Source organism: Poecile atricapillus, chromosome Z (genome assembly GCF_030490865.1).
Source record: "Poecile atricapillus isolate bPoeAtr1 chromosome Z, bPoeAtr1.hap1, whole genome shotgun sequence".
Classification (NCBI taxonomy): Eukaryota; Metazoa; Chordata; class Aves; order Passeriformes; family Paridae; genus Poecile; species Poecile atricapillus.
Genome location: NC_081289.1, coordinates 7,505,017 through 7,526,550, shown reverse-complemented (window position 1 = coordinate 7,526,550; position 21,534 = coordinate 7,505,017). Strand labels below are relative to the sequence as shown.

The following is a 21,534-nucleotide window of genomic DNA, read 5'->3' as shown; positions in this document are numbered from 1 at the left end:
ACATGGGACCATGGGGAGACTACACAGGCCAGTGGAGACTCTTGACTAGAGAGGTACCTCATTTAGTCCTTACTTATTAGGTTTATGCCTGAACCTACCACATCCCAGCCCATTCAAAACCAGTGGTTTTTTTCCTGCTTTTCTAAAGCAGGAAACCAGCTCTTTCTGCCAAAATTTTGGTATATTTTTAGATTTAAGGAACAAGAAAAATTTAAATAATAAAAAAAAACCCTATATTATGTATGTATGAATGCTTTAGATGCAGTTTGACTTCCAACTGCCCAAATAATAACAAAAATTCAACAAGTTAGATTACCATAATTTAGGAACTGGATAAAACATACACTAGCCGCAGTCCATGCTCCTTCAAAGAGCTCAGGCCCTGTGTTATAGCAATGATCTAGAAATTAGGAAAACCTTTTGACATAGCTTTGCCATGGTCTTGCTGGGGGAATCTGGACTTGCAACTTATTCCCAGAAATAGAAAGACTTTCTCAGGAGAGCAAAGACAGCAACAGAATCTCCATTAGGACAGATTGCAGCTCAGAGAGACAGAAATTTGCTCAGTTTCTCAGTAGAGCAAAAACTCCTTTACCTTAATCTTGTTCTGCCCCACAGCCTGATTCATTGTCTGTTCAGGGTAGCTCTTTCCTGTCTCAAAGGAGCTCTGTGAAATTAGATTCATTAAGCCATGTTAAGTGCCATGAGATTCTCGCATGGTTAAATTTCAGAAGGGCAGAGAGCAGTGTCATCTAACAAGGGCCTTCCTCTGTCCAACAAATGTGCAATACACACTTTTGTGTTATGGCAAAGACACCCTACCTCTTCTAGTATTTTTGAGATTTGTCTCTTTCTCGTTTCCCAAAATATTTCCTGTGTTTTCTCGTCCCATACACATTCAAAAAAATCCACGTAATAATCTCTGGGCCATTAGAAAGGGAAATTTTGACAAAAATATCAGAATAAATCCTACTACTAGCAAAAAAAAAAATAAAATTGAATCCTATGAAGGTTAAGAAAATGTTCAATGAGATTCAATAAATCATCAGACAGATCAAGGTTACTGAGACATAGAGGTATTACCTCTCTGTCCCCATTTACCAGCAGGATTCCTGAATGGCCACAAATACACTCAGAAACCAGGTTCATGTGTTTGATAGCTGTATCTAATTCATGGCTCCTCACAGGTGGTTATTATGAAGCCGTTTTCAGTGTTTTAAACAAGATTGGCGATATCCCACAACCATTTATCCTGTCCCTGCAGCTCAGAGGAGCAGAAGTGACAGATGTGGAATGGGAGAGGGACACTGGTCTTCCCTGCCACTGCCACAGCCCCTTCATTTGCAGGATTTGCTGGTGCCAGTGTGTCCCTAAGGAGGGACATGGCTGGCACTGGATTTACTGCCATGTTCATGTTGGACAACAAACCACCCACCATCCCAGCAGCTGAGTGAGAGCCAGGCTTGCCTGGGGAGTGGACACTTGACCACAGGATAGTGGCTGCACTAACGAGCCCAGCAGCATGACAGCAAAAAAAGGTTTCCCATCTCTCTGAATGTGAGCTCCATTGACACGCTTTGCTCACAGCAAGCTGTGCAAAGGGGCTGTTTTGGTCTGCAGATGCAGAACATCCAGGCTTATCTTCAAAGGTATCTGCAAAACCCACCAGTTTTGATAGCAAAAAACCTGGCTACTATTGCTACTTAAGTGCCAACATATGGATTTCAGGCACTAATTGCATGCACCACGGCTTGATTAAATTGCTCCCTGGAGCTTTGCCAGAATAAATTATCTCACTTAGCAAAAGCTGTATCTGCACTGCAATTTGGAAGCTGTTCCACACATGCCAAGGCAGCATGGAGCTACACTGGAGGTGTGCCTCAGGTGGTTCAATCTCAGTGCACATAACTCTGGTTTACATCCCACTGTCCTCTACTACACTGAGCAGATGTGGTATTGGATATTAGCTCCACTCCAGAACCTGCTACCTGTGCTCTTATCCTGTTACTCTCTTAACCAAGATAACATTTTCATGATCAAATGCTTAGATCAGCATGAAAATGGCTGTTCTGAAATTGTCTGCATCAACTAAGTGCCTGAGACCTGAGCTTTTTTGAAAAATTAGTCCCTAATATCAAGACGTTACAATATTCTAGAAAATCCCCACTGGAGAATTTCAAGAGTTTCCTGATCTGAATTAATAACAGAAACAACTTCACTGAACTCCATGAGCAGTAATAGTTCTCAGGGATGACTGGGTGATCCTTTATGATTAATCAGTCTTCCCCATATATTTTTTAATTTTTAGTCCATGAAAAATCTACCATCTGGACAGCTTAGTAATGAAGAGCTTTACAACAAACAGCTGTAAACACATGAAAATTTTCGTCTCCCCAGGGCACAGGAATCAGAATTGCAGCTGTTTGCTGGGACCCTAGAAATATAGTGGCATCCAAGGCTGAGGGCCCCCATGTAGACTGGGAGAGTAGTTCTATGGATGCTTTTGCTGCTTAGACTAAAAGAAAAAAAATGAAAAATAAAAGGCACAAAGAGACAAACAAAAAAATCAAACTAGCTATAAAGCTGCTATATTTGTTAGGAGCACCTTTCTGTGAGATGAAGGCTTGTCCACTCACTGACCAGCATTACTTGAGCTGCTGAAAATGGACTTCTCGTTTAGCCAGTTTGAAGGGGGAAATGCAGAATGAAATGTGTGCATATCTTCATTATGGTTTAGCAGAAATAAAACTATTCCTGCTAGAATAAACTGAGACAAGAATAGCAATTCCAGCCTACACAGTTCTGCAGGAAATGTTCCAGAATAGCTACATGGAGTACATTCTTATTACCAAATCGGAGTGCTCTTGAGAGAGGCCATGTGAACCAAACCATGTGGATATGTGGGCATGTAATCAAAGTTACAAAGCCACAGGGACTTAACAATGCTCAAAGCATCCATTGTACCTTGGTGACAGAACAAGCCTGTCTTCCCATCCTGTTGCTTTAAAGCGGTTCATTTCCATCACCAGCTGCAAATTAAATCCCACATTTCCAGTAAAGGCAGTTTAATGACTGTTGCCATCTAGCAGGGAGGTTAAGAACACAACAGCTGCTTTCTGAGGGACACTAACTTGTTCAGCTGCAGTGCTCCCAGCCTTGTGCCTGTACTCACTGCAAAACTGCAGTGTCAGCTGAAGCTCAGGATACTCCTTCCAAGCACTGTAGAAAAGGTTTTATTTTGGCTTAAACTAAAATAAAACACTACCAATGTTTTTTCTTTGGTGAAGGCAAACTTCAATTCAACAGCTACAGCTGAGATGACAGGACACCTGATCTTTCCTGGTATTCCAGGACAGGAGGGTCAGAACCTCCTGGAATCCTCACTTCCATGTGGCCCAGAGGCTGTGAAAGTCCCTGTACATGTATATCTGGCCCAGATGAGATTTCACCAGTTTGTAAGGGCAGACTGAGCTACAGCAGGACACTGCTTCAATGTCTGTAATACAGAAAAGACAGAATCTAAATCTATAAAGTCCTAAGTCATACAGGTTGCTGAAAAGCAATAAAAATCTTCTGGGTTTTTTTGTTGGTTTTTTTTTTCTTTTTTTTTTACCAGACTGTCTAATTTGCTACTGATGTCTGAGCCTTCAAAATTTGCCTCTTCTACAACATTTTTTCCAAAACAGTCCTTTGACTTTGAGTTCTTACAGACAACAGTCTGTGGTTAAAGAAACATCTGGGGAAGATTAAAAAAATTAAATGATTGGGCAATTTTTAATAACTTTCCCTTGGGAATCTCAAGTACACTACTGCAACAATCTCAAGCACACTATTGTTTTTCAAATGGTTTCATCAGGCTGTACTCCAAGATTAGCTTCAAATTTAATTTACTGGTCAGAACTTCTAGTTACCAATCTTCCCTTTGTCATTTAAGAAACTATCGTAGTAAAAAAAATGCCATAATCTTTCTTCATTTCTTCCCACATGTGATCAAGAGTTGCATTTCTGTGAGAGCAGCAACGTAGATTTGGAAATATTTAAGTATTGGACATAATCACATATGGAAAAAAAATTAAAAAAAAAGAAAAAGCAGGACTTTGAACCACATAAATCAAACCAGAAGGGCAAATTGAGATTATTAAAAATTTTATTATTTATTAAAAACTGTAGGTCAACATGACATTAGCTCATCTGGGTAGAGCATAGTGCATAGAATCACAAGGTCATGGATTTGGTCCCTATATGGGCTAAAAAGTTGGATTTGATGATTCTTGAGGGTATCTTCCAATTGAGACAATTCTATGATTCTGTCATTGTGTGAATCTGTGATTCTGTGGTTCTGAGACATTGTCAAACACTTGAAGACTACTAACATGCAAAAAATGTGCCACCTCAGCTGGTCTGCAGCCAGAACATCTCAGTAAAACAGTTTAAATGAGTGAAAAGTAGGAGAGGTGGGGACTTATCTCGAATAAATGAGATTAAGAAGTTCTGCAAAAGGCCTGTATATTTGTGATATTTGTACAAAAAGGAAATTTATGTCTTATTAGTACATTTGGTCATCAAATACAATCAATCTTGGAGAAGATGAATCCCACTATGAACAGCAAAGGCATGCAAATCCCCAGGCCTTAGTAAGGAACACAGTCTGAAACTGAAATATATTGTCCATTTGTGTCTAATTATCTGTTGCTTAAACAGGCTTAGTTTCACTAAAATAAAGGTCCTTTACAATCCCAGCAGGACCCAGGGAATTAACTGGGCATCAGAACAGGTTTTGTGCATTTGCTCAGTGCAATGCTTTCCATGGAGTTTGTTATCAGCATCCTCTATCAACACCCTCAATCTGTGATCATCAGAACATCTCTCATTAAAAAACACTGCAAGTGCCTTTCCCTAAATATTTCTGTTCCATTTTATAAATACCACTCTTTAGTAATCTGTGCACCCCACTTTGTCTCTAGGTGGCAAATTTGCTCAGACTCTTCCAGATCCCCCAGATAAGCTACGCCTCCACCAGTGCCAAGCTGAGCGACAAATCCCGCTACGATTATTTTGCACGGACAGTGCCCCCGGACTTCTACCAAGCCAAAGCCATGGCTGAAATCCTGAGGTATTTCAACTGGACCTACGTGTCAACAGTGGCTTCCGAAGGAGACTACGGGGAGACGGGGATCGAGGCCTTTGAGCAGGAAGCTCGGCTGCGCAACATCTGCATCGCCACCTCCGAGAAAGTGGGGCGCTCCAACATCAGGAAGTCGTACGACGGCGTGATCAGGGAGCTGCTCCAGAAACCCAACGCCAGGGTGGTGGTGCTCTTCATGAGAGGCGACGACTCCCGGGAGCTCATTGCGGCCGCCAACCGCTTCAACGTGTCCTTCACCTGGATTGCCAGCGACGGGTGGGGAGCTCAGGAGAGCATCGTCAAGGGCAATGAGCACATAGCCTCCGGGGCCATAACCTTGGAGCTCGCTTCCCATCCGGTTAAAGAGTTTGACAAGTACTTCCAAAGTCTCAGCCCTTACAACAACAGGCGCAACCCCTGGTTCAAGGACTTCTGGGAGCAAAAATTCCAGTGTAACCTGCAGAACCGGAAGCCCCATAGAAAGGCTTGTGAAAAGCACTTCACCATCAACAGTTCCAACTACGAGCAAGAATCCAAGATCATGTTTGTTGTGAATGCTGTGTATGCAATGGCTCATGCCTTGCATAAAATGCAGAGGACTCTCTGCCCAAACACCACCAAACTCTGTGATGCCATGAAGCATCTGGATGGCAGGAAGCTGTACAAAGATTATCTCCTGAAAGTAAACTTTACAGGTAATACTCCTCTTTTGGTACCTACAGAATGTAATTAAGCACTGTAATTAAGGAAATGTTCATCAGTCAAGGTAACACCTAGCCAAATTCCTGGTAGCAGCTATTTACACAGTTCAGACCAGGGTGGTACACAGGCAAGGTCAATCCTGTCACAAAAAGGCAGAAAGGAGAAGGAAGAGGAGATTGGTAAGAACCCCAGAAAAAAACAGGTTGATGCTCCTCCTGCTTCCAGCAGAAGGAAAGGGTGAAGCTGACAACAGCTGGTCTTGGCAATGGCACTCCATCCTCTAAAATTCCACACACCAACACCCATTTAATTCACAGCCAGTTTGGGCATGTCTGAAAGCCAATGGTCCTTTCACCACCTGCTACACCAGGCAGCTTCCCACCATTCCCATGCCAAGACCTGGCCTTCTCTCCCTCGCTTCGCTACAAATTTACATAATTGCTGGACGGTGGCCAATGTCCTTGTAATAGTAAAGTAATAATTCCTGTCATAGAACCAGATGCATATAAATTATTTAAATATATGGTGTAGTGCCATTACCTGTGTTACAGAACTACAGGCTTAATGGCAAAGTATAGAAAAAGCTACATTAAACGTGCAGGAGATGTGGAGGAGTGTGGTCAGTCAGGAAATGATATGAGCAAACTTCAGGGGGACTGGCTGTGTAGCACTTGACATCTCTGTGGTTTTGCCACCACATATGGCTGAGTTTAGCTTTTTTATTAATATTATGACATAACAATATTACACCCTACCAAAGCTAAATAGACCTACAGAGGAAACAGGTAAAGTGTACAACATCCTGTCTTTTTTCTGCTGCATATCTGAGTTTTTTCTGAAGCATCTCGGTTGCATTTCTATGTATTATGAAACTGATACTCTCAACTGACTGAGCTGATAGTAAGGAGCCATCATGCTGTGCTTTGAATGAGAACTAGCTCCAAGAGGAATTGAAGGATAAACATGTGTAGGATGCAGCATGCTCAATCCCAAGAGACTGTAATTGTAATTGTACAATGCTAATAACATTGAAAACTATGTAAAATTGTCAAATTGGAGCTTGAACTTTTCCCTTCTTTAGAGGTGTTCTCAGCATTTAATCACCTCTGAATACTACCAACCACATGCCTGGTACTTCTCTAGCTCCCAGTGGGGTGCAGCTGCTGTAGCCAAGTACTCAAGTCAGAATGAAACAAAACTTTTGTGTTTAGGCCTCTGGAAATTAAGAATAATCCTTTCTCCTTCCCCTCCTCCTGTAGCACTTACAGCATAGAAACTATTTTCTCGCTTGCCTGCACTTATCCTCAGAGATACTTGAATTTCCTTAAATTGTTGAAATCAATTGTTTTTAGGAGGACAGCACTTCATGGGAGCTGGTTCCTGGCATGCTGATCAGGAGGGAAGGCAGTGGTGTGCTTCTGTCCCTGCCAGGGAGATACTTCATGACTGTAATGACCTACCTAAATGAGTAGGCACTTCAATATTTTAAAGTTCAATTATTTTGAAGATTTTTCTGATGCTACAGGTATTTTTATGGGCTAAAATGAAAACACTATTAATAGATTCCAGCCTTAAGACTAAGCAACCTTTGTTCAAATATAGGATTCTTAATCATTTTTCTAACATGCAGATATTTTTAAGCACCTAAGCATTTTCCCATTCAACATCTATATATAAGGTCAAAATAACCCAAATTTTCTTTGACCAAAATCTCAGGAAAAATGTTAATTATCTAGAGCCAGAAAAATTAGTTTTAATTTTGAATTAAATATACTTTATATTTTTATGAATTGGGAGTTGAAGCTGTTCAAGGTGGAAAAAGAAATTGAAGCCTGTAATTTTTTAGTTTTGAAAATAGAAAGCCCTTTTTTGAACCAAATTAATTTTATTAAAAATCAGCATGAAAATCTTTGAAACTCTGAAGGGCTTTATTTTCCATTAATTCTCATTTCCAATTTAAAACATTAAGAAACCTGTCAAGTTCTTTTCCAATGGCTTTGTTCCATATACATTTTTTTACCAGCTTACAACACAATTTGCTCCTCTCTTTATTATTAGTTCTTCCATTATAATGTGAATCCGTGTTTTAATGTAAGTTATTTTTAAGCAGGTGAGTGATTTTTGTGCAGTGAGTTATTAAGCAAATCTTCCGTTCCTTCTTCCTTTCAGAAGGATGTGAAAAATTAATACATATGTGAGATTTTCATACATATCTTGTCATTGATTTCTATGGGACCAAAACCTATTCTTTGCTCTTTCTTGGTTGAAGGAAACCTTTGGGTGTGTGGTTAAAGCAATATGAGGACCTTGTTGCATGGTACATTTGATCAATGACACTCTCATATTTCCACCTCCAAACCTGAGAATGTTTTCCCAGCACAGAGAGAGGGTGGCGTGGAAGTTGCCAGTCCAGCAGCTGCACTGCAACCAAGTGAGGCTGTGGATTTTCTCTCTTCTTTAGCCTGGGAAGAAATCCACACCCACCACAAGGAACAAGAAAGGTGATAACCATATTTGCAGACACACAAGCAGCTATTCAAGCAATGCCTCCTCTGCTGAAAGGCAGGGATCCACATGGATAAGCCCTGCAAGCATAGAAATCAAGCAAAGAAATGGTGGAAGAAATCAAGCAAAAGGTCCTGAATGTCTCATTCCAGTTTCCTGGAACATGGTGTATTTCACACACACCAGTCTGAGTAAAACATCGAGTGCGTTTCTGTGACTGGTGTGGGACGGAGCAATTTTAGACATTTACCCTTCAAACTCAAATTAGTCTTGATTAGCCTTTGATTACAGTTAATGGAGGGGATCAGTACTTACAGAGTGTGCTCCAGACCATGAGAGGTATGATTTGCCCCTATATCTCTTGCTACTGACTACAAATGGAGTACAGGGTGACTAAGATTTATTTTCATTTGGCATTTAGCTGAAGACTTGAAGTGAAGCTCTCAGGAACAGCAATAATGTGATTTGCAAGGAAATACTCAGGGACCAGCTAACAGGAGGGTGGTTGTAGGGGTCTGGCCAGGATTTGTGCCAGTCCTGTCACTTGTGCTGCCACTGCTGCTGACATGCTGTTCATTATTTCACTAATATCTCTGGGTTCCTAGTTATTTCTAGTTTTTCATTAAATTGAAATTACAGAATGGCAGTGTGGGATGCAGGCAGGGTGAAATTTCACTCCTTATTGTCTGTGAAATACACCAGGCACATCATTTTTTTGCAAGTCAGTAAGACATATATGACAAATGTCATGATATCCTGAATCTTTTCAGCAGAGGAAAAAAGAGACACCTGTGCCTAATTCCAGCTTCCAGCAGCAGGATGTGAGAATACAAAGTCCAGCCCCTAGACAAATGCACTCACTAAATTTAAGTGTTTGTATGTTTGTATGGCCTTTCAAAGAGATATAGGCTGGTTCATCTTCTTGATCTTCCCAGCCTCTACATTCCCTCCTGAGGGCACAAGGGCAGCACTTGATGTTCTAAATCGTGATGGTTTTCTGCTGATAAAGAGATACCTGTTCAAGAGGCTGTTAACTTGTATTACCAGAACAGCAAAGCGCTGAATAAAAGTGTAGGTGTCCATGGCAGAGAGCACACAGTAAACTCAACTTCTCGCCATGCCCAGCCATTGCCTGGTGAGGGGCAGCATACAGAGGGGCTCCTGGGAGGGCTGAGAATCCAGGGATGAGCCCACATATCCAGAAGCCTTGCTCCCTCACAAGGGTGGAGGGGACAGTGAAGAAAACACGTTTGCTGACTCTTTTAGGTTGTTTAAGCCACCAGCACAACACAGAAAAGCAGTGTTGTCATTGCCCACAGCACTGCTGGAAGCCTCACATTTGACAAGTGCCAGGGCTGTGTGAGAGGGGTGTCCATCATTTGGGACAAAAAAGTGGCAGGGTCCTGCACAGCTGTGCCCTACATGCCTGGTGTAGCTGCTCCTCCAGGACATTGGACTGGAGGTGAGGAAGGGCAGTAATGACAGTGAAAGACCAGCATTAGCTCCAGGGTTGTTTATCTGGTGCAGGATAACAGCCTTGTCACCCAGGAGTGTGGGGCTGGGCTCTAGCTTTTCCCACTCCAGTTAGCTGGGCTGATGGTAGAAAAGGACTAACCCTGTCCTCAGGCTAATGTGGGCAGAGGAGGTTTGGATTTTGGAATGTATGCATGACCATATTTTTATCACAGTTTTCTGAACCTGCACAGCTAATGGTTGGAGAAATTTGGCTAAAGTAGAAGAATTGGAAAAAAGATAATTAAAAATTTTAGGCAATGCATATTTAAAGTACTCAGTGTCTTTTCCTATCCCTTTCTCCCTCTTGAGTTACCAGAATCACTGTCATGGTGCTTTCTGTCTTGTGTTCAGAAATCCATCTTTTCTACAGCAAAGCCTGTATCATCAAAACTGCCTCATCCTGGGTAAGTCCTGGGTTAGTCCTTGGCTAACCAGAATGACTACTCCAAATGGGGAAAGGGTTGTAAGTCATGTCTGATTTGTCCCCTTTCCTCCACTGGGCTTTATGGCAAAACTTCTGTTCTTACCCGGTTTTACGTTTCTATGTGGTTCATTTTTTCCCTTCTCTTCCTCCTCGCTCTGCCCCAGTCAACACTGAAATAATATGAAGCAGAAGCACAAATTCACCTTCTCATTTATACTTGAACACTGGTGACTTCTGTTGTGGGAACACAATTTCACAGACCATTTCCATCATATCTGTTCCATCCAAGTAAGAAAGAGCTTAAGCCGTAGTCTGCAACAAGCAGATGTCACCTTACCTCTGAGCACAGCAGCACTGCTTGGTCCCTGCTCTGGGATTTAGCCAAAAGTATTTCCTGTCAAAAGTGCACTTCAAAACTCAATGCTCAGTCAGGCTGCATGGAGCACAGACCAAAAGAATGCTGCATGTGCTATCACGAGCAGATTACAGCTGCAGAAACTTCAAAGGCCGGCTACAAGTTTACCGCGGGGAGTACCTGTGCAGGCTAAAGCCAGAGCTCAAAGCCCAGCTCTGCAGCAGATGGCCCTGCTACTCCACCATCTCACCCAAGGAGCTCCTTCTCAGCAGGTCAGATCCCTCTTGCCTTCAGCACTCAGCAGTGAGGTCCTCCTGGCCTTCCTTGGGATGCTTCTTTGTAGAATAAGCCAGAACATGCTTTCAGATAAAGGCAAAGCTCACATGGGCAGAAGGCATCCAATACCTTGTTAATCATTAAAGTTGTAAAAGTGTAATACATGATGGATTTGTAGATAATAAAAGCAAGGAAAATGAGTGAATTCCCCAAGATACTAATTAAAAATCTACATGAAAAAGATGTCTAAGATTTATAGAAAAAAATTACTGCCTTTTCCTGGGACCACAAATGTGTTATAGTGTTTAAAACCTTGCAAGCAGCAAAGGGACAGTCTCTGAAAGCACACTTGAGACTTTCTGTTTCAGAGCAGAGGAACAGTTGAACCTGCACAGTATTTTCCCATATTCTCTCTGTACTGGAGTTACACTGGTGTAAAAACACAGAGAGCTGCAGCAAGGTTTTGCTGGCCTGGTAATCCTGATAGCCCCATCTGTTTTCTCCTCTCTTTACAGGCATCGTGGGATCTGCTGTTCCTTTACTTTGGGTAAATTTACTCTCCAAGAGTAAATAAGCCAATCTCTACTTAGTCTTCCTGAAGACTTTAGTATGTGTATACATGAATATATTTATGTACTTATATATATGCATTTATATAGATTTTTAATTATAGATTATAATCTATTGCTATATATTCATAATCTATGAAATCATAAAATTAAAGAAAAATGCATTTGGGTGGTCTCTATTCTAACTTCCTGCTGAAAGGTAAGGCAGCTGTGAAATCAGACAAATTTGTTCAGGTCTTTATAGATGTAAACTGGTTGAAACTAAAATGCTATAGAACCTTTTCAGCACTCAGTTTAGGTTTAAGATATCATGATGGCAAGCAACTGGTCTGCACTCTGGATGTGTTGTGTGTCAGTCACTGCACCTTGTGAACTGGATACCTGAGCTGGCAGAGGGACACTATGTCATCATCTATAAGGCACCTGTTCCAAATAAAATTTCCATTAAACTTCTCTCACCATAATGGCAGGTTAGTGACCTGCCTGTTAATGGTGTCTGCTATCAAGCCAGAGATCATCATAAAAAGCTGCTGTTTCATGCTTTCCCTTGTCACTAATTCACAGTAATTAGCCTGAGTGAGCAGGAGCAGAGGCTGAATTGTGTTTCTTCCCCTTGAGATAAACTCCAGCAGCTGAGGCCAAGGTGTGCTGGGCCATTGCTCCCCATCCAACTCAGGGGCAAGGTACTTTTGCTTGGTGCCTCCACTGTCACCTGCTGCCACTGCTCTCTGCCTGACCTGGGCACTGAGCTCCCATGGACAGAAAGATGAGAAAGGCAGCATTAGCAGGACACAGGGCAGCAACAGCTTTTCTTCATAGTCCTCAGAAGTCTCTGGAAGTATGTTGCCTTTGGCCTTTACCCAGCTGGGTGTCATTCCTGGAAAGCATGCAGAAACCACAGGCCAGCAACAGCCCCAAATTTGTTATAGGGGCATATTTAGGTGAAAGTACTTTGGCATCCCTAAAATTGCAACTAGATCTCCATCTCAGTTTCCTCTACTTGAATATTTAAACAACCCACCACTTCAGCTGAGCTATGAAATACTGAACATAAAATTATATAGTCTCTGCCTTGTATGTAATTTATAGTCAGCTGCTTATCTCCTATTAATAATGTAGCCTTCAGGCAGCCATAAATCTCTAGATTTCACAGCATCCATGAGAGTGTGTAAATGAGGATGAGATTAGACACCCTGTGTTTGTGGAGAAACACATGACTGCCAAACAGCAATGATTTTCTTTCAGATCACATATTTGAGAGACAGAAGGCTTGGTAACCTAATTTCTCTAAATCACAGGCTCCTGTGTGTACCTGGTGCTTGTTTTATAATAGATATTTTTTTAATCTTTTGTTTTGCTGCAAATGATATGTGAATCCCAAACACCAATGGTCTGCACAAGTCCTCAGAGGAGCTGGAAGTCTCATACAACCTTTTCATCCCCCAATTATGCACATTCCCCTTCTCAATCCTACTGGGTTTTACAGCAGTGGGGCAACCCAGGACATGCCATGGCATTACATTCTTATTCTTCATGCAGATTTACCTGGGAGAAATGTTTAAACATAATAAGAGATGTCAGGTCTGCTTCTTTTTCTTGTGACCTTGAAGGAGAAGGTATCAGGTGAGAAAGAAGACTTTGGTCCAGGATTCCTATCCCTTGCATTTTAGCATCTAATTTGGCCCTAAAAAGCCCATGGAAAGACCAGATTCTTCTCTACCACCTGCTACTGGAAGAGCACTGTAGTACTTTCATATTTAATATCAGTGAGTCTCACTTGCACACTGAGATACTGCAATAGTAGGGGCTGACAGAGGCAAAGGCTGTGCTCAGAATGTGACCACAGAAGTGCTGAAGATGAGGACAACACATGAGCAGGTGAATCCATTTTAATCTTCTGAGCAATCCAGGTGTGCCCTGGACTTCCAGTGAGTCTCCAAGAAAACCCACCTTTTGAAAAGGTAATGAAGAAAACTACAGAAAGTCAGAATTCCAGATGTCTAATCCCAAAGATAACTAAATGTTATGTTATTTTTCAAAACCTATATCCTTGTTAGCAGCTAATAATTATAGTACAAGGGCAGAAGTGAAAACATAAATTATAGAAAAGTATTTTTTCTCCTGAAATAACATTAATTTCATGACATTCCTGGAAGACATTTTCTTCACCCAGTAGACCACAGTACAAAGATATTTCCAGGCTAAAAGTGGTTAAACAGAAACAGGGACAAGACCAGTACAGCTGCATCAGTGAGACACTGACACAGCCCAGCCTGGTGCTGCTATCTAGACATGGATCATGGCCTGAATCCTACATCGATTCCACATAGCAAGATTGCAAACAAATTTGTCCCTTGCCAACTGCTGTATTTGTATTTGTACTTGTTAAACTGCAACCCAGATGAGCATGTGAATCTATTTCAGCTTTCTACAAAGCCTGAACTATTCCCTTCAAGTCTGTCTTTTCCATTTCTGATTCCCAGTGCAAAAAACCTCCACCACTCACTGATACAGGCCTGTTTCTCTATAAAAAGGGACAAAGAAACTCAATCCAAACTCAAAACAGACATTTTTTACATTTTCCACTGGCATATTGTCCCAAAATTTTTCCCATTTTTTCAAAAAGCAACCACCTCTACGTCTTCATGGAGCAGAAACTCCTTTTACATATTCATGCTATTCACAAACTGATCTTCTGCACAGCTCCCATCAATTGCAAACTGATGGACCTAACAGACAAATGTGTGTGACTTTCATTTCCTCATTTGTCAGAGCCAAGTTTCTAAACACCTCTAAAAGCATCCCAGAGAATATCTGCCTTGACATCACTGCAATATTTATGATTATTTATTGTTATTATGGTTAGCAGATATAGAATATAATGTAAAAATATATTTCATTGCTGTTATCTCAGTGAGTCATTTCCTTTTGTTTCCTTCTTCCTGTCATGAAAGCATATTTGTCTGAGCATATAACAAGTGAAGACAAAGAATATTAAAATTCTTCAAGGCAAGGGGAACAAGACACATATTCATGCACAGGGATATCAGAGACAGAGGAACTTCTAACAGAAATGTCCATGAAATCCTAACTGTAGCATGGCTACAGGAACAATCCTTTCATTTGCTCTTCTGCTTTTTGTTCCATCCATGGGCAGCTTACCTGCTCACTGTTGGGATGAAAACAGGTTCAGCACTAAGCCAGAAAGGACCATGTCTCCCAGCATAAATCCTTAAATTTAAGGCATGTATTTTATAAAGAAATTACCAAGATCAGTAATGTGGTATGGGTCTTCACACAAAAACTGACTCTTTCCCAAATGCATGTGAAGAACAGCTCAGGGCCAGAAGCTGTGGGGATGGGAATGATGGTTGCAAACACCCAGTATATGGAAAGCAGAGGTTATTGTACCTCACAATCTGAAGGCCCCTGCCCCCTCAGTTTTGCGTATGAATTTCATCTCCTATAGTTTTGTTTTTCTTGTACAAGCCCATCTTTCTACTTGGCAATATATGCACCATCCCATCTCTTCTAGACTAATGACACATATACATCTAGCACTTTTCTTACAGAAGAAATTCAAGAACATTTCTGAAGACTGAGAGGTATTCACTTTTTAAATGCATATCTCCAATTGCTCCTCAATTCAATGAAGGTTTAATGCAGAACATTTTTCTACTTGCTACACAAATTCCAGGCAATTTGATGGAATAAGCTAAGGCAACAATTCCTTTGTACATATGAAATATTTACCAGTTCTGTGGCTGAAATATGAGGCTCAGTGAAGAAAACACCATAGTTTTATTCAGGGAAGGGATTGCACTGTGCTCAGGGGAAATGGGGAAACTACTGGTGTGAGAAAGCTGAGGGAAGCCCAGGGTTGAACAGAGTCCTCTTGCAGAATGTATGTGCTACAGAAATCTCATGTAACTCTGTAGCTGAGAGAATATGCATTTTCAGGGTGGACTGTGATTCCTAAAGGCTACATCTGATATCACTTAGATTCTGTGACCCAGTATTAACCACATTTGTTGTATGGATTGGAAAAAACACAGAGAGGCATGAACACTCACATTCACAGGAGCACTCACCCACCATTCTTTAAAATTTTATTTTACTTAACCCAAATCTGTAATAATAAATAATACTTGATGTATGATTGTTGAGACTGCATTTATATAAAGAGTGAGCAGCAGATCCAAAATCAGTGGAAGGGAAGGGAGAGCCTGCTGGTGTTCAGGTAGCATCACTGATGAGTTCCAGCATCCACAGTCAGGTGACAGTCCTGGTTCTTTTTCTTGGAGAGGCTGTTACTTGTTACTGTATTTGTTTTTTTCACCATCCACAGGATGTTTTGCACATGTTGCAAACATGCTCTTCTTTCTATTAATGATGCCCTAAAAACTGTTTTCGTGTCTCCCCAAGGTTGAATTTGTGTAGTGATCAGTAGCTAACAGCTCGTGTGCAGCTCTGGGACCTCAAGCATCTTCCTGTGCTTCTGCTACAGAACTGTCCTGCTCTCCACCCATGGAAACACTTTCTCTGTGGCTCTAACTTTTACAAGAAGTCTTAAATTTGCTCCAAAACACTAGGACATGCCTGATCATATGCAAAATTTATGGGATGGGGTTGCTGGACTCTTCTAGCCTAAGCAGCAGTTGTGTCATTGCCTGTAACAGCAGAAGGTTGTGTTCTTGTGGTTCCTTTCCTTGACATAAATAATTTTACCCCTATAAATAAATTTCACCTGTGGTTTCTGTAAAAGTAGGATTTTTCCATGGCATTTCTCTATTGCCCTGATGAATGCAGCAGCTGATCACTGCTCCAAGTGATCAGCTTTATGTCAAAGATTGGCCTGCTGTACCAGGATAGGTCTCCACCAGACACTGACTTAAAAAATCATGAAGCTGGTATAGGGAACTGATGAAAATGTGCTGAAAAACTTTGTTAAACTTCCTCTACTACATTTTCACATCCATTTGAATAAATAGCTAATGGCTAGTTAATGCTCCAGTAACTAAAAGAATAAAAAGCCCATCTTTAAAGGCTCTTTGGAGAAGAAATTATCTCAAGTCAGAGGAAGGTTTGAGGCAGTACTGTTAATGTCTTTTCTAGATCTCTGAAACATTTTATCAGTCTAATCCTATCAATGTGTCTCTGCTTCCACCATAAAACAGGCAAATAAATCAACATTTTCATTTTACATTTTCCCCTGAGGTCCAGTGATTGCTGCTGCTGAACTGTTTCAGTGGAGCAAAGCATTAGCAAAAATGATTCTGTGCTCAGCTTTATCTTTTATCCCTGAGAACAGAAGAATTTGCAAGTATTAATAGGATGTGCAGGCTGTGTGTTATAGCATAACACATGCAAATGAAACTGAAGATGTTGGGAGAGATATGTTACCTTGGCAGCTTGTGTGTGCTATGCAGGAATAACCTTAAAAGCCAAAAGTTATCCTGTATCTCACTCTCTTTTGACTGAAATTCCTTGTTGTGAGAAGCCTACTTTCATCTCTCTGGCTCACTCAGCATTTGGTCAGAGATGGACTCTGTTAAAAAGAGAATTAACTTGCAATTTCAGTAAATGTGCATTTCCAGCCACTGCCCTATTATACGGAAAAAGAGTAATAATAAAATCCAGACTCATACCTTTACAAAGGAAGATGAGCGCATTCAATGTGTGTGGTGGGCCTTACTGAAAATATTAGTTTTATTTCTCCATCAGTGGCCAAAATTGAAGCCACACAGCTTTCACATATTCTTTGGCACACTTTTGTGGTATAACTGGAGAACTACTGATGGAAGAAGTTACCCACCTCCCTGATGGCATCTCACATTAGCCAGAACCCACCTTCAGAGGTGCCAATTTCTTTCCACCCTCCATAGGAGATCTGTAAGAAAACTGCACTCCCAAAATAGACACTGTAATTAAACTTATGTTCAAGAAATATAGATTTTTTTTTCATTCACATATTATATTCCTAAAGAAAACTGATCCACTCCAGAATCTTACACCATGTGATGTACGTAACATTTGCCTTTCCAGCTGTACTCTAATTCTCTGTCCCCCATTAGCGTTATGTCAGATGTGCCAAATGCTATAACTGAGCTGCATAATATGTCTGAGCCTAAAGGTTTCTGTGTTTCACCATGGTATTGTGTCTTTATTCCAGCTCTGAGGCATTCTACAGCTCCTTTTTTTTCCACAAAAAGTTCAATAAATTTGAGCTGCAATTATTTCAAATACATGCACTCCTTAGAATTCACTACTTAGGGTTTTATTTTCCTACTGCAAATACAATTTCATTTTGCAAATTACCTCATTATTAGCAATTTGTAGAATGATTGCTGAGAGTTTTCAGTAGCTCCTTAACAAAAATAATAGCATAGAGTCATAAGATTTGTAGAAAGAGGCAATACCTTTATTAGACTGCCCACATATCTGGAAAAAAAAGAAGCTTTTGGCACAGCATCTCTTTGTCATATCTTGTCTTGCATCTCCATCAAACCTTGTGTTTCTGATCTCTATACTTGAAAAGAAGTGAACAAAAAGCTTTCAGCAATTACTCTGCAAATGGATAGTAATGAGGCTGTTTGCAAAGGGAAATTGTGTTTCCAGCAGGAAATAAAAACTTGATATACTAAACTCTGAGCAGAGTTGTTCCTTCAAAATAAATGAAGGTCAAATTTATTGAACGATGGTGCTGATGACCTAATGGAGTGATCTTGGGTCTAAAAGCTTGTGCACTTCTTCCATCTGTAAGTCCAATAAGAAATTACTTTCTTAGACACCTGAAATTTCTTACATCTTGGACTGTCACAGCTACAATATTACTACTACTAAATAATAGCACTGCAGTATAAGTAATTAAATCTATGTCAGTCCACCTGATTTGGGAGTGTCTTCGTATCAAGTCAATTAGGAAATAACAGCCAGAGGGTCTATTTCATGGTTCATTTGCTTCTGATCTCTAAGGGCAAACTATCTAACTAAATTATTCAGAGCTGTGTCTGGAAACACCTCTCTAATCCTCAAGTCCCCACAGAGGAGAGAATATTTTAACCAACTTCCTTTAATATCTTAATAACTAAATCTATTCATATTTCCTTCAGGCTGACAAAGAAGAGCAAAAAGTATTATTAGGTGTTTAACACTTCCTTAGACAGCTACATATGCAGTCTGGGAGTGGAATTAGCACGTCATGAACAGTGCCTCCAAAAAGAGAAAGATTTGTGCCCCTGTGACATAACCATGTCCCCAGTTTAGTCCAAAAGTAAATTTTAGCAAAATTAAAACACAGCTTCAATCTCTTCCAGCTGCACCTTGGATGTATTAGAAAGAGAGGGGTAAAAGGCATGGCACCAGTTCCCAGCTCTGAGGTTACATGGGAATGTCCCTCTCCCAAATTCTCAGGCTGGACACAAGGTACCCATAACCCCTGGCCTGGCAGAAAGTCACAACCAAAACCACAGACTCTGAGAGCAACATTAATGCTCAGAAACTGACAGAGAATCCACCAGCCAACTCAAATTTTCCTGACATCAAAACATTTCAGGAGCTACCAAAGGCCAGCCCAGAAGTTATGGCTCCATCTCCTGAGCTGTGTTGTCACCCTAAACAGTGGCCATAATTCTTCATAATGGGAGTGGGCTCCCCTTGCTTCTGTGTACAAAACAGTGAGTTGGCCTGAGGGAGGAGTTAGGCAGTTTGAAGTCATGGTTTAATTTCCTTTGTAATTGCAAGTTGATTGCTGGTTTGAATTACATTGCATGCATTTTGCCTCCTGTGCCAACCATTTCTTTATGTGGATAAACTTAAATTAAAAGAATGGCATCAATTGAAAGGCATTTCAAAGTTGGAATCTCAGAAATTACTCATATTAATTATCAACCTATCAGACTTACTTAAAGAAAAACACCTTGGATGATTTTCCATAAGTATTTATTTTAATGTTAAACTAATACAACCTTAACCAAAAAACTGCTAGAAATATTCTTAATTTCAGGGGAGATTATTTGTATTTTTAAGGAGAAATACAAGGACTGCAGAATTTTTTCATGCTTTTGCCTTCCATGTCTCGAAATCCAAGCAGTTTAAGACAGAATAAATTCTTTTTTAAAATTCCTTAAATTTTCTTAAAAAGAATAAGGGCAATTTCACAGTTTTCTTGATGAAGGTTTGCAACTTAGCATCTAGTTCATTCTTCCCACATCCTAAAGACTACACCTATGCCACACAAGCAAGAGGACAACACATGGAAATGTAAAACATTGTTTGAGGCAAGCAGTTCACAGGAAAGGTAGCCTGTGAGTTCTGTGTTCAGCTAGGCTGAGGATCATGAGGATAACGACAAGATGAAGGAATTCTTCTCGTTTTTCAGACCCTTCTTATCTTATTTTGCAAATGTTCCCAGACTGTTGTCTGTGATAGCCCCCAGAGCAGCCTGTGCAGACAGCTTGTGAGACACCTGCTTGAAGGTACACTGCAGAGAGCTTGGACATGCTGCAGCCACTTGGTGCTCCAGCTGTGAGCCTTTCTGTTCCAGACATTGGTGCTACTCATCTCACTTCAGATACATAAATCGTGGATGTATTTCAGATTGTCACACTCATGGTGGTCAACAGAAAAAGAGCAGGTTGGCTGGGCTATTCTAGATACCATTCTAAAGTGAACTCATTGTCTTTTATAAGACAGAAGTTTGGGATAATTCATCCACATATATCCCGTGATAGATCGTTGCAACAAGGCCTGAGGAAAACATTTCTGTCTGACCAGTGCAAAAGTTGTGGGGATCTGTGAATAGTTTTAAAATTCCCTATAGCAAGTGCCTAGCCTAAGAGAGAAACCACAGACCTGAATGAAAAATCTGTAGGCACAGGTAGGAAAATTACATTTGTAGGGGACTAATCTGTCTCATTTGTCTCACTCCTTTCTTAAATGAGAAGAAGCAATGCTGCATATGACCCAAACACACCCTGAGACAGTGGTGCAGAGGTCAAAAGCGACTGCTTGTCTCCATGGAAACTAGTATTCTGTTAATTGTGGAGAGGTACAATCTAGTGACACTTCACTCTGATCTTTCCCCATACAAACTTTTGAATTTGAAAACTTCAATGTGCCTTCTGTCAGTCAGGTATGGAACCAGCTGCGCTGTGCTGAAGCAGAAACAGGAGTGGGTGCATCACTTCTCTGGTGCTCAGTCTAACAGCCAAGCAGAAATAAGTCACTTTGACCTCAACAAGCCATATCAAGCTAAAATAAAAGAGAATGAAAATAAATATGCGTTCTCAGGGTCTTGTCTGATACTTTTCAAGATAAAGCATCATACACATGGATGAGCCTGTTGGACAAACACACCATATCCTGTTATATTATTGTCTAGGCTCTTTGTTAAAGTGTTTTAAAAAGACATTGCCCTGGATATGTAACAGGAAGAGTAGGGGGGGTTAAAAAATAACTTTGTTTTCCTGTTACATAAAAATGTCTTATTTTTCAGTCTTAAATCAGAAATTTGAAGTTTTTGCAGCACCATCTAGTGAGACTAAGGAGGTTTCACTCAACTTTTCAGAAACCACAGCCTTTTCCCTCATTACTTTCCCATTTGTATTTAATCATAATCTCCTCATAATCTTTGGGACCAGCAAGCTGTGGAAGAAGGTACCTTCAGTGCACCCAATAGTCCTTTTTACATTTCTTTCTGAACCACATGAAATCTCCCAGCTTTGCCAACTGACAAGCTGAAAAACTGCAGTGCTTTCATCAAGCCTTGTTATTAATGAATTGCATCCTAGTTAGTGAGCTGTGCCTCTGTGATCTGTACCTTGTTTAGAAAGAATACACTCTGCAAAGGGCAGATGTGTGTTTTAGGGGACGTGAAGAATGTTCTTAGACATCTTAGACAGGGATATCTCTCATCATTCCTACTAGGAAGTGTTACTGAGGATGTTTGTTATAGGACAACTTCTACACACTCAAATCTGTGCCAGACACATGCAAGACTGTGCAAAATATCCTTCCTGGCCCGAAGATGTTGCTGACAAACAAAACCCTGTCTGATTCCAAG

At 40.7% G+C, this 21,534-nt stretch overlaps 1 protein-coding gene across 2 annotated transcripts in view; it reads left to right on the top strand.

Moving 5' to 3' along the window:
* The window catches only part of LOC131572810 (metabotropic glutamate receptor 3), a 44,491-nt gene that overhangs the window by 8,518 nt on the left and 14,439 nt on the right, over positions 1-21,534 (top strand). For both annotated transcript variants that reach the window (XM_058826182.1, XM_058826181.1), the window contains exon 2: positions 4,965-5,820. In XM_058826182.1, coding sequence (XP_058682165.1) covers positions 4,965-5,820 — 856 coding nt within the window. The remainder of the gene's footprint in view (positions 1-4,964; positions 5,821-21,534) is intronic.